Source organism: Chrysochloris asiatica, unplaced genomic scaffold (genome assembly GCF_000296735.1).
Source record: "Chrysochloris asiatica unplaced genomic scaffold, ChrAsi1.0 scaffold00438, whole genome shotgun sequence".
Taxonomy (NCBI): domain Eukaryota; kingdom Metazoa; phylum Chordata; class Mammalia; order Afrosoricida; family Chrysochloridae; genus Chrysochloris; species Chrysochloris asiatica.
In genome coordinates, this window is record NW_006408956.1 from 797,164 (window position 1) to 810,459 (window position 13,296).

Here is a 13,296-nt window from a genome sequence, read left to right on the forward strand (position 1 = left end):
GGAGGGAGTAATATGTATAACTGTTGGTTCAGGGAGGTGATTGCACTCACTGAGATCAAAGAAAGATGAAAAACAAAACTATTTTGCTGAATGTAGAGCTGCTGATCTTGTCTATTAACCTTCACTAACAATAAAAAGTTAAATTAAAAAAAAACAACTTTATAGTCTTGGAAACTCTGCACAGGGCCGCTCTGAGTTTGAACCGGCTTGATGGCAGTGGGTATGATTCGGGGTGAATTGCCAACCCCAATCCAAAGGCCAGGTTTTCTACTTTATAGATACACAACTTGGAGCAAGTCGCCTTTTTTGTCTGAGTCCCAGTTTGCCCAGCTTCAAAATGTGAATGTTTACACCCAATACACACATTCTGGTATTTCTCCATTCTCACGAATTGTTCCACCACTTGTCCGTCAGTCTGTTACACTCTGGTGGTTTGTGGGTTGCTGTAATGCTGAAAGCTATGCCACTGGTATTTTAAGTATCAGTAGGGTTACCCAAAGTGCACTGCTTTTAGCGGAGCTTACGGACTAAGACAGACTAGGAAGAAGGACAGGTGGACTCCTTCTGAAGAGTTAGCCACTGAAAAGCTTATGAACAGCAACAGAACTCTCTCAGCTCTAATACCTAAATATGAGCCCCTCAAGTTGGAAGGCACTGAAAATATGGCTGAGGAAGAGCTGCCTCCTCAAAGTAGAGTAGATCAAAATGACATTAGAGCAAAGCAATCGGAACCTTCATTTGCTGATGGGGCACAACTGAAAATGAGGAGATTCAATCATAATTGCAATGTTGGTTGGTTGGTTGGTGGGTTATGTGCCGTGGAGTCAGTTATGACTCATAGCGACCCTGTACAGGATTTCTGAGGCTATAAATCTTTACGGGAGCAGAAAGCCTCATCTTTCCCCCGTGGAACAGCTGGTAGTTTTGAACTGCTGACCTTGTGGTTCACAGCCCGATTTGTAACCACTATGCTAACAGGAGCTCTGGTAACGTAGTGGTTACGAATCCAGCTGTGAACCTCAGGGTCAGCAGTCGAAACTACCAGCTGTTCCGCGGGAGAAAGATGAGGCTTTCTGCTCCCATAAAGATTTACAGCCTCAGAAACCCTGTACAGGGTCGCTATGAGTCAGAACTGACTCCACGGCACACCACCACCACAACAACGCTAACAGAAGCTCCTTAATTGGAATGTGGAACATATGAAATGTGAATATAGGAAAATTGGAAGTTGTCACAAATGAAATTAAACACATAAAGATTGCTATCCTTACTAGGCATGAGTGAGCTGAAATGGACTGGTAACTAGCTATTTTGAATCAAGCAGTCATTTGGATTATTATGCCAGGAACTACAAACTGAAGAGAAATGCTGTCAATAAAGACATTTCAGGATCTATCTTGAAAAACAATGCTGTCTGTGATAGAATAATATCTACACACCTATAAGGAAGACCTGGTAGTATAGTGGTTACAAATCGGGCTGCGAACCGCAAGGTCAGCAGTTCGAAACTACCAGCTTCTCAGCAGGAGAAAGATGAGGCTTTCTGCTCCCGTAAAGATTTACAGCCTTGGAAACCCTGTACAGGGTCGCTATGGGTCGGAATCGACTCGATGGCACTTAACAACAACAACAACATAAGGAAAACCGGTTAAATACCACTATTATTCAAATTCATGCACCAACCACTAAAGCCAGCACTGATTAAACTGAAGAATTCTAGCACCTTCTCCAATCAGAAATTGACCAAGCTGCAATCAGGATGCATTCATAATTCCTGGTAATCGGAATGTAAAAATTGGAAACAGAGGAAGGATCAGGGTAGTTGGAAAATATACTTTTGGTGATAGAAATGATGCTGGAAACCACATGACAGAAGGTTGCAAGACCAATAATTTATTCACTGCAAATAGTTTTTAAAAATAACATAAAAGGCACCTGGATCTCACCAGATGAAATACACCTGTGGGAAGAGACAGTGGCGAGAAGTTCGGTAGCATCAGCAAAACAAGGCCAGAGACGGACTGTGGAACCATCAATTATTAATATGAAAGTTCAGCTGAGGTTGAAGAAAATTCAAACAAGTCCACAAGAGCCAAAATCTGACTTTTAATATCTCCCACCTGAATCTAGAGACCATCTCAAGAACAGATGCAAAGCACTCATTAGACACTAATGACCAAAAGCCCAAACTGTGAGATGGCATCAAGAATTGTGGGATGACATCAAGAACATCATGTATGAAGAAAGCCAAAGTTCATTTAAAAGACAGGAAAGAAAGAAAAGAATTAAATGGACGTCAGAAGAAACTCCGAAGCTTGCTCTTGAATGTAGAGAAACCAGAAGAAATGAGGAAGTAAAACAGCTGAACAGAACATTTCAAAGAGCAGCTAGATAAGACAAAGTATTATAACGAAATGTGCAAAGATCTGAAGCTAGAAACTCAAAAAAAATTTCAGACCTCGGGTTGCAATATTGAAGGATTCTTTATGGAATAAATAGCGAATGATGAAGGAAGCATCAGAAGATGGTAGGAATACACAGAGTCACTGTATCAAAAAGAATTGGTCAATGTTCAGCCTTTTCAAGAGGGTGCATATGATCAAGAACCATTGGTATTCAATCAAGGAAGAAGTCTAAGCTTCACTGCAGACACTGTCTGAAAACAAGGCTCCATGAACTAACTGAATACAAATACTTTCAATAAACTGATGTAGTACTGGAGGCAGTGACTCATCTATGCAAGAAATTTGGAAGACAGCCCCTTGGCCAACCAACTAGAAAAGATCCATATTTGTGCCCATTCCAAAGAAAGGTGACCCAACAATATCAGTAACATTACATGCAAGTAAAATTTTTCTGGAGATAATTCTAAAATGGTTACAGTTGTACATCGACAGGAAGCTGCCAGAAATTCAAGCCAGATTCAGAAGAGGCCATGGAATGAGGGTATTGTAGCTGATGTCAGGTGGCTCTTGACTGATGATTACTTGTACTTTATTGGCTAGGCAAAGGTCTTTGACTGTGTGGATCATAACAAACTATGGATGACTTTACGAAGAATGGGTATTCCAGAATACTTTAATGTGCTCATGCGGGATCTGTACATCGACCACGAGACAGTCATTCAAATAGAACAAGGGGACACTGAATGGTTTAAAATCAGGAAAGGTTGTGTGCCGGGGTTGTATTCTTTTACCAAACTTATAGACAGTCCACCTCTTGTTCAGCTGAGCAAATAATTTGAGAAGCTAGACTATATGAAAAAGAATGTAGTATAAGGATTGGAGGAAGACTCATTAACAACTTGCTGTATGTAGATGACACAACCTTGCTTGGTGGAAGCAAAGAAACCTTAAAATACTTAGTGATGAATATAAAAGACCACAGCCTTCAGTATAGATTCCACCTGGATATAAAGAAAACAAAATCTTTACAACTGGGCCAGTAAATAACATGTTATCAAAGTCTTCATTTTGTTTGGATCCATAATCATACTCATGGAAGTGGTAGTCAAGAAATCAAAAGACATAATGCATTAGGTAAATCTGCAAAAGATCTCCTTAAAGTGTTCACGAGCAAAGACATCAGTTTGAGGGCTAAGGTACCCTGTCCCAAGCCAATGTATTTTAAATGGTATGGTGCTGGAGGATAAACACTGGACTTTAAGGTCAGTTTGAAAAGCAACGTGGACAGTTCACACCCACCAGTCGCTCTTAAGAAACCCTATACAGTCAGAAGTGACTTGATGGCACTTAATAACAACCATGTATATGCATAGTTGTTACGAATTGGGCTACTAATCTCACAGTTAGCAGTTGGAAACTACCAGCTGTTCCGCAGGAGAAAAATGTGGCTTTCTGCTCCCGTAAAGATTTACAGCCTTGAAAACTCTGTACAGGGTCGCTATGAGTCGGAACCGACTCCATGGCACAGAACAACAACATATGAAAGTTGGACAATGAATAAGGAAGACAGTAAAAGAATTCATGAATTGAATGACGATGATGGTGAATGAACATCGTTGAAAGTACCCTGGACTACTAGAAGAACAAAGCAACCTGTCTTGGAAGAAGTAAAGCCAGAATGTTCCTTAGAAGGCAACATGGCAGGACTTCACCTCTCCTACTTAGCCATGGAGTCCTGGTGTGGCACTGTAGGATAAGCCCTGGGCCATATGGTCAGTTTCAACCACGAGATCGTCAGTTCAAACTCACCAGGCATTCTCGGAAACCCTAAACAGTTGCTCTGGGTTGGAACCAACTCAACACTTAACAGCGTCAGCCATGCTATCAGAGGGACCAGTCCCTAGAGAAGGACATCATGCTTGGAAAAACAGAAGGTCAACTGAAGAGTCCGACCTCCCCATGAGACGGACTGACACAGTGGCAGCAGCAATGGGCTCAAAAGGAACAGTAATTGTGAGTGAGCATGGAGCAGGATCCCACAGTATTTCCTTCAGTTGTGCAAAGGGTCGCTATGAGTCGGAACCAACTCGAAGGCACCTAACAACAATAACAACACTGTCACTCTCCTAATCCACAATGACTGCCAAACTCTCTCAGCTTCAGGTTTCTTATGTTTTTCTAAATGGGAAACAGGAGTTCTCAATCCTGCCTTAATTGTCACGGCTGTTTCAGGACTTCATCATAAAATAACCGACTCCACGGCACACCAGCACCACCATCAACAAAATAAAGAAGGGACAAGACGTCTATGCAACGCTGGAACACATTGTGTGAACTACACACAATTCTCCCCTTCACCCTACGCCAATATTAGTAACCTGCGCCTCCTACCGATCGCCGCCGCCTTAGTTTCTCCGAGTCAGCCAAATGGCCTGCGCCTGCGCCAAATAAAAGTCTTCACGCCCGCTTCTTGGAGTACGACTTCGCTGGTTTAGCCACGCCTACTTCCGGATGTGGCCAGGGTAGGTTGGGCCACGTGACTTCCTTCCGGGTTGTCCAAGATGGCGGCGCCCAGAGAGAGAGCGTGAGTTTTGGTGGTGGAAAGCCACTGTCCGGTTGTGACAGATTTAGGAGATTGAGGACCAGGCGCCATGTCACGACTGATCGTGAAGAACCTCCCGAGTGGGGTGAGTGTAGTGACTGAACTTGGGGTATGAAACTCGGGCCAGCACGGAGCAGGAGGGGGCGGTGCCTGCTGAGAAGACTTGAGCTTTCGCTCTGGATCAGAACTCCATGTATCCCCATTGTCAACTGGAGTGAGATAATGACTGCTCCGAAGAATACTTCTAATTCTCACTCTCGTCTTTCGATGGACTCTCTAACTCTAGGGCAAGTGGTGGTGTGCTGTCGAGTCGATTCCGACTCATTAGCTACCCTGTGATACGGTTTCCAAAGCTGCACATCTCTACGGGGGCAGAAAGCCTCTACTTTCTTCGGCGGAGTGCCTGATGGACTCGAATTGCCGACCTTGTGGTTAGTTAGCAACCCATCTTGTTACTCAATGTACTACCAGAGCGCCTTTAGGCAAGTGGTGGTGGTGGTGGTTGCGTGCTATACAACCTAATGGACACATGTTGTTGTTGTTGTTGTTGTTGTTGTTGTTGTTAAGTACTGTGGAGTCGATTCCGACTCGTAGTGACCCTGCACAGGGTTTCCGAGTCTGTAAATCTTTACAGGAGAAGAAAGCCTCATGTTTCTCGAACTGTTGACCTTGAGGTTAGCAGACGCACTCTTAACCACGACTATTCGAGGACTTCTTTAGGGCGAGTAGGAGTAATTTAAGAAAACAAATGGCATGTGAAAAACTTTAAGCTGTTTTTTCACTAAGTAAATAGCCCAGTCTTGCTTGTCTCTGTTGTTGTTAAGTGCCGAGTTGGTCAGACTTCTGAGTGACCCTGTCTAGGGTTTCCGAGGAGTAGCTGGTGGGTTTGAACTACCACCCTTGCGGTCCAGCGCATTATCCTTGAGCAGCGTACCAGGACTCCTCTGTTTAGTTACTAGCAGTTGCTGCAGTTGGTACATGACAAGCAACAGAAATGGGTGAATGTTTCAGATGATTGGGTGCAGTACCACCTGAGCGGATCATTACCGGATTTTTTTTGTAACTGCCTTTGGAAGGAGAGCTTCTACACCATGTGGTGCTGGGTAGTAACTCAAATCTACTGCCATCAACTCGATTTGTACTGTCAGCAACCTTATAAAACAGAATAGAATGGCTACTAGACTTTGTTTAGTTAATGGAGCAGACTGCCTCATCTTCCCATGGAGCAGCTGGTGGGTTTGAACTGCCAACCTTGCTATTACCAGCCCAATGTGCCATTTGGATGGTATGTGTACTCTTGACTTTGCCCCTTGGGAATATCTCAGAGTAGAAGAGTGGGCCAGAAGTCACATCTATTGTTGTGTTGTGTTTTAGTTTTTTAAATTCTGGTGTGTGGGGATATCTTTCCTACCCTCCATCTCTCTCTCCAGGAGTATGCTGCTTTGATGGTTGGTTTTGTCTCAGATTTCTCACAGACATCTCTGTAGAACCAATAATATGCTCACTCCTCTACCCCTTGAGACCTCCCCATACTAGAAAAGATGAGGAACCTACTTCAGTTTTCACCCTCTGTTGTTGTTAAGGAGCTCTGGTAGTGTAGTGGCTACAAGTTGGGCCGCTAACTTCAAGGTCAGCAGTTCTGCAGAAGAAATATGAGACTCTGTTCCCGTAAAAATTTACAGCCTTGGAGACCATATTCAGGGTCACTGTTGAGTCGGAACCAACTCCACGGCACGTATACACCACCACCTGCTGTTGTTAAATGCCGTCGAGTTGTTCTGACTCATAGCCACCTGTATAGGTTTCCTGAGGAGTGACTGCAGTTAGCAGTCCAGTGCGCACCACACCTACATTCCTCCATATGGTCTGGTGGTAGTGGTGATGGAGTGCCCTCGAGTCAGTTCTGACTTTTGTAATTCTCACCCTAAACCTAGGTTCAGTCTTGTACCTGTGTTAAAGTTTAAAAATTCTGAGGTACAGTGACTTGCATTTATGTTTCTTGTTGTTAAGTGCCATCGAGTCATTTCCAACTCATAGTGACCCTGTGTAAGGTTTCTGAGGAGCGGCTGGTGAGCTTAAACTGCCGACCTTAAGGTTCAAACTGACCTTATGGTCGAATGCTTATCTAGAGGTCACACCAGGACTCCTACATTAGCCCCCTTATAATCCTGAGTAATCTTCCCATCTTCAGTATCCTCAATTTAATCATACCTAGAACGTCCCTTTTTGCCACGTAGGATAACATAGTCAGGGACTAGGACACAGACATCAAGGGGTAAGGCATTATTTTTCTACCACATTAGCAGCCACTTACATAGCTTACCACCTTCGTTCATTTAGTCTGAGCAGCATTTATTAACTGTCCAGTGTGGATCAACTAGGGAGCTCTGGTAGCGTAGTGGGTATGAGTTGGGTTGCTAACCTCAAGGTCAGCAGTTCAAAACTACCAGCTGTTCTGCGGGAGAAAGATGAGGTGTTCTGTTCCTGTAAAGGTTTACCGCCTTGGAAACGCTGTACAGGGTAGCTATCTACGAGTTGGAACTGACTGCACGGCATATAACCACCACCACTGTGAATCATCTGGTGTGGTGCTGTAGGAACAGTACTGGACTTTGAACCACACGGTCAGCAGTTCAAAACCACCAGCTGCTCCTCGGAAACCTTACACAGGGTCGCAATGAGTCCGAACATGCTTGACAGCACTTAACAATGACAACATGAATCAACTGTGGTGCTGGTAGCTTATTGGTTATGAGTTGCGTTGGTTCAAATCTGCCAGCCGCTCTGCCGGAGAAAGATGAAGCTTTCAGCTGCCGTAAGTAAAATTTACAGCCTTGGAAGCCCTATATAGGGTTGCTGTGAGTCTAAACTGACTCCATGGATCATCACCATCACCACCACCACGCAGCCAAAGGAGACCTTGTGGCGCAGTGCTTAAGTGTTGTGCTACTAACCACAGGTTCAGTCCCCAGCCGCTCCACGGGGGGAAAAGGATGTGGCAGTTGACTTCTGTATAGATCCCCACGGAGCAGTTCTACTCTGCCCTGAAGGGCACTGTTGAGTCGGAATTAACTCATGCGCAAGCGCACTGACTGTGGGTATCGGGCAAGATGCTGGGTTCCTTTTATAGTTGGTCTTTCTCAGAACACCCCTGGGGTAGGGACATAGTATTGCAGCCATCCTGACTCATGCTTTCTTCATCAGTGACTTGGGTCAGGGACTTGTTCGAGGCCAGAGAAGCAGTAAGTGTTAGAGCCAGATCATGAGCTCCGTCTAACTCCAGAGCATCTGCCCACTTCCTCATCTAAGGGCACCCTTGGGGAACCCTGCTGCCTCCCATCTCCCGTTCATTTTGTGTCCTTATCTGGGGACATCCCGAAACCTCCCTCATTGGCACCCCTTCTGTCTTAGATGAAGGAAGAGCGTTTCAAGCAGCTGTTCACCGCCTTTGGCACACTGACAGACTGCAGCTTGAAGTTCACCAAAGATGGTAAATTCCGCAAGTTTGGCTTTATCGGCTTCAAGTCTGAGGAAGAGGCTCAGACGGCACTGAACCATTTTAACAAGAGTTTTATCGACACAGCCCGGATCACGGTGAGTTGACTCAGGCCCCACCCTTGCCTGCTTGTTCAAGGTGACATCAATCGATGCTGTGCTCAATACTGGGCCCAAAAGACTGTCATCCCTTTTCAGACTTGACCACTAGGGTTATTGATATCAGAGGTTCACAGACTCACAGGCGAAGAATCACCTAGATAACTTGTTAGAACAGTCTCCTGGACTCCATCCCCAGAGCTTCTGATGTGGGAAAGTGGGAGAGGTGACAAGAATATGCATTTCTTTTCTTTTTTAAGTTTTAGTTTTGAATAGAGAGAGAGCTTACATGGGAAAACATCAGTTTTACACTTACTGTCTCATTGCAATGATTATAATCTCCTCCGTGCATCAACAATATTGCTTCTATCCTCTCTGTGGTTTTTTTTTTTGATGAACACACAACCAAAGGGCATGTTCTGTAAGCCTGCCTCCTGGCCTCCAGCACGCAGCCTTTCTCTTTCCTTGAGTTTAGAGTCCTCAGCTGCTGTCTCTCTCCATGTCCTCTTCTCTGCCTTCCAAAAATGTGCGTTTCTAACAAGCTGACAGGTGATGCTGATGCTGCTGGTCCAGAGACCATACTTGGAGAACCACTGGTCTGTATCATTCATTGACTCAGGCCTTCAGCGAGCATCGAGTGAGTGAAAGTGATACACCTGGCCCCTGCCCTCGTGGAGCTGGTAGCCAGTGGGGACGGCAGGACGCTTTTGGGTGGTGTTGTCAGGTCTCTGATAGGGGATGTGCAGGGAGCCACAGCCTAGTCAGGGCAGCGCCCACCTGGCTGACTCGTTCCTACTTAATGACTTAGTGAAACATGTGTAGACCCTTTAGAACACAAGAGTTTGGGGACATATATGACATGTGATCCCATTTCCGTCACTTCCTTCCATCTGCATGTGTTTGGACCTGTTGAAGGATGCGGGGGAGGCGGGGATTTTCACCAAGATGCACTTGACCTTAATTTTTCACTCATTTCGTGTTTGCAAATCATCTGCTCCCCAACATATATTGGTCACCCCGTGATTTCAGTAATCGCTGCACTTGTGTGGCTGTGTACGGACATGCACAGAGCAGTGAAGAATTGGAGTCGTCAGTGCATGCACTCCTAGCTAAGGTGGAAGAGCGTGCTTCTCTGCCTTCTTTGCTGAGCTTGCATACACACTAAGCAAGTGTCCTTCTTGAGTTGTATTTTGTGCTACGGTTTACAGACTTTGGGTGCTTTTTGTTGGTGATTTTGTTATTTAAAATCACCACTGAAGTGCAAGCAGGCTGGGAAGCATCTATAGAGAACACACATGTATTGCTTCGTTCTGGCATGAGATTTAGAACTGCTGACTGTGAATTCAATATTCATGAACCAACAGCATAAAATTAGTAAGAGGTGCAAACGGAAACACACACAGAACAAGGTTATGTATTCATCAGCTCCCAAAAATGTGGTAACGCAGTATGCCCCGTTAAAAGCAATTGCTCAGTATTTGTTCAGTCTCTATTTATGGTGACCGTGTAGAACAGGGGTTGTCGTTGTTTGTTGATGTTAAGTGCCGTTGAGTCATTTCCAACCCATAGCAACCCCTGTACAGGGTTTCCGAGGAGCGGCTAGTTGAGCTTGAACTGTCGACCTTGAAGTTCAAACCAACTTTGCAGTCCAGCGCATTAACCTACAACACCGCACTAGGACTCCTATACAGCAAGGGTAGGGAACCTTTGTTCTGCCAAAATTTTTAACATAATTCGTGGACCATACGAGAATATCAACATAAAAAATTAGCCTGCTGTATTTGGTCAGACGTTTAATTAACTCACCCCTAATTTGATGGCTGAAGTCCCAGTTTGGCACTATGGGTCAATGCACTGGACTGCAGAATCGGTTTGAACAGCAGGGTCAGTGGTTCACACTCACCAGCTGCTCCTAGGAATCCCTATACAGGGTCACTATGGGTCACAACTGACTCAGTGGCGCTTCACAACAATGTGATGGCTGGAACTGAAGCTGCTTTGATAGGACTAGACCAAATGATTTCGAAGGCCTTATAAGGCCCACAAGCCAGACGTTCCCCACCCGTTATAGAACATAGTTACTGCAAATAATAAAAGCCAACTGTAGTCATCACTTCGCTCTGTGTGGTAGGAATTGAGGTCATTATTCCGTGTTTGAGATGTATACACTAAGCGTGTGTCACTTACACAAACAAAACTATGTTGGAAATCCACACGGAAAGGGGTGTGACAAGAGGGGAGTCCTTGACTGTGGCCAAGCCAATCTTGGGTCTTCCAGCAGGGTCGGTTCCCACAGGGGTCTCAGTAAAGAAGGGCGCTAGAGGGGAGGGGAGCTTGGGGGTTGAGTTAGCTCAGACACTCATTGTACCCACGTAGTCACCCCAGTTTGCTCATGATCTTGGGGCCTCGTGGAAATAAGACTGACCCTGGCAGTCATTTGCTGAGCCTCGTCATGTGACAGACCATGACTAAAGACGTAGCCCTCGTTATCCTGTTTCACCCTCGCAGCCAGCCTTCGGAGCAGACAGTGCAGGTTGCAGATTCCAGGAGCCAGATTCCCTGAGTTCCAGTCCCCTCTCTGTCATTTATCACCTAATAAAAGTAGGGCAAGTTGCACAGCTTTGGTCTGTTTCTGTTTCCTGGTCTGGGGTGTGGGGTAGTCCTGGCTCTTCTACCCATTGCTGTGAGTCTCCAGGAATCACTGCAGGTTGAGCACTTTAATGCGGTACCTGGACTGTTTAATTCCTTAGTAAACGTGCACTTTGAATCATAATGGCATCGAGGAGGGGGAAAGCCAAGGATTTCAGTGACAGGTGTTATTGAGACTGTTGTGCCTCATGGTAACTGCATACATGTGGTTACCATGTCCAGAGTGGAACTGTCCTCGATAAGACTCTCACGGGCTGATTCTTCTTAAGCATATGGCCAGGCCTTGGCACCTCTGGATAGACCTGAACCACCTGGCCAGGCCTTGGCACCTCTGGATAGACCTGAACCACCAGCCTTTGGATTAGCAGCCAAGCACATTAACAAGGGTCTCCAAGCCAAGTTGAAGGGCAGAGAAGTCATTGGTTCAGCTAATGAGTGGCGATTCCCGCATGAAAATGCTTAAAGCTGCTGAAGCATAGCTCCCTAACTGGACGTAACAGGTGTGACCGTCATCCTCTTTCCCATGCAGGTAGAGTTCTGCAAGTCATTTGGGGACCCGACAAAGCCCCGAGCCTGGAGCAAACACGCCCAGAAACCAAGCCTGCCCAAGACGCCTTCAAAAGAGCCTGTTGCCCCAGAAACGAAGCAAGTACGTTTTGTTGGCAAGGTGGGCACAGCCCTGGTCGGGATGGGCAGTGACGATGGAATGTTCTGAGACCCTCCTGGGATGGTTCCAGGAGGTGGACCTCCTCACCTCCTCAGGGCAAAGGCAGCTCCTTTGTCCTGTCCCTCTCAGCCTCTGTCTTCTCTTTCCAGGACGATGAGAAGAAGAAGGTTACCTGTGAACTGGAGAGGGTGAGTCTGCCTTGTGGATCAGAAGGGATCTGGGGGTGGTTCTGGGACGTGTGGGCTGGGCAGGTGAGAGCTGGCCCAGGACTATAATGCCTGTGCACTTTCCCCTCCACCAAGTCCCATGGTTCCCTGAGCTTTGTCTGGGAGGGGTCCAGCCCGTTGTGACCCTTCTCTTCTCTTCTTTCCGCTCCCCTGCTGCCTGTGCTTCGGTACCACCAGCTGAAGGGAGACACTGAGTTCCGGGAGTTCCTGTCAGTCCACCAGAGGCGGACGAAGGTTGCCACCTGGGCAAACGATGCCCTGGATGCTGAACCTGCAAGAGGGAAGAGCAAGCCGGCCTGCGACTACCTGAACTTCGACTCAGACTCGGGGCAGGAGAGTGAGGAGGAGGACACCGGCGAAGGCCCAGGAGGTGAGGGCATCTCTGTGCCTGGACGCAGTCCCTATGTGTACCATCCGGCTGGTCTGTGAGAGGCCCCTGGATGCTAGTCACTGCCCTCTCACTCTGCCCCAGGGCTCTGTGTGTGTGTGTGTGTGTGTGTGTCCCTCAGGCCCTCTGCTCGGACTGGTGCTGGTCACCTCTGTTAGTCTGCAGGCAGTGGGACCTCATGGTGAGTGACAGAGAAGAGAACTCCTGCCCCAGGAGGGTTGTCATTCCAGAGCATGATGAGCAGTCAACACCAGGAAGCTCACAGTTGGGTTCTGTCGTCACAAGAGCGCCAGAGAAAAGACCAGAAATACACCAGGATTGTCCTCAGGGAGGCTCTGGTGGAGGAGAGGCGATGTTTAGATTTGAAATCATATTTTATTGTGATTTCTGCAGAGGTTTAGGTACTCATTCAACAATTTGTACAGATTGTTGGTGACATGGGTTACGGTTTTTACAGTGTATTGGCATTTTCATCATGTCTGTTCTGGTGGTTCCGTTTCCAGGACTCTAGTCTCCGTGCTCCGTTATCTTCTCATGTTGGTTTTTCTAGTAATTGTTGTCTGCTTAGTGTCAGATAAGATGGTTTTTTACAGGAGAACAGGACTCACAGGTGCTATTCTTTAATTAATTTAGCGACAAGGTGACCTCGGGAGCTCATTTCAGTTCAAGGGTTAAAGTGCATCTCAGGGCCAGAGTCTTGTGGGGCCCACTAGCCTCAACCAGTCCAGTAAGTCCAGTCTGTTTAAGACTGTGAGTTCTGTTCC

General features: G+C 46.3%; 1 protein-coding gene across 1 annotated transcript in view; it reads left to right on the forward strand.

Moving 5' to 3' along the window:
* The first annotated feature begins 5,050 nt into the window (after positions 1–5,050).
* RBM19 (RNA binding motif protein 19) overlaps positions 5,051–13,296 on the forward strand; it is a 169,289-nt gene continuing 161,043 nt past the window's right edge. Inside the window, 5 exon segments of the mRNA XM_006876968.1 lie at positions 5,051–5,092; positions 8,419–8,601; positions 11,780–11,899; positions 12,067–12,105; positions 12,322–12,514. Of these exon segments, the coding sequence (XP_006877030.1) occupies positions 5,057–5,092; positions 8,419–8,601; positions 11,780–11,899; positions 12,067–12,105; positions 12,322–12,514 (571 nt within the window). The 5' untranslated portion in view covers positions 5,051–5,056.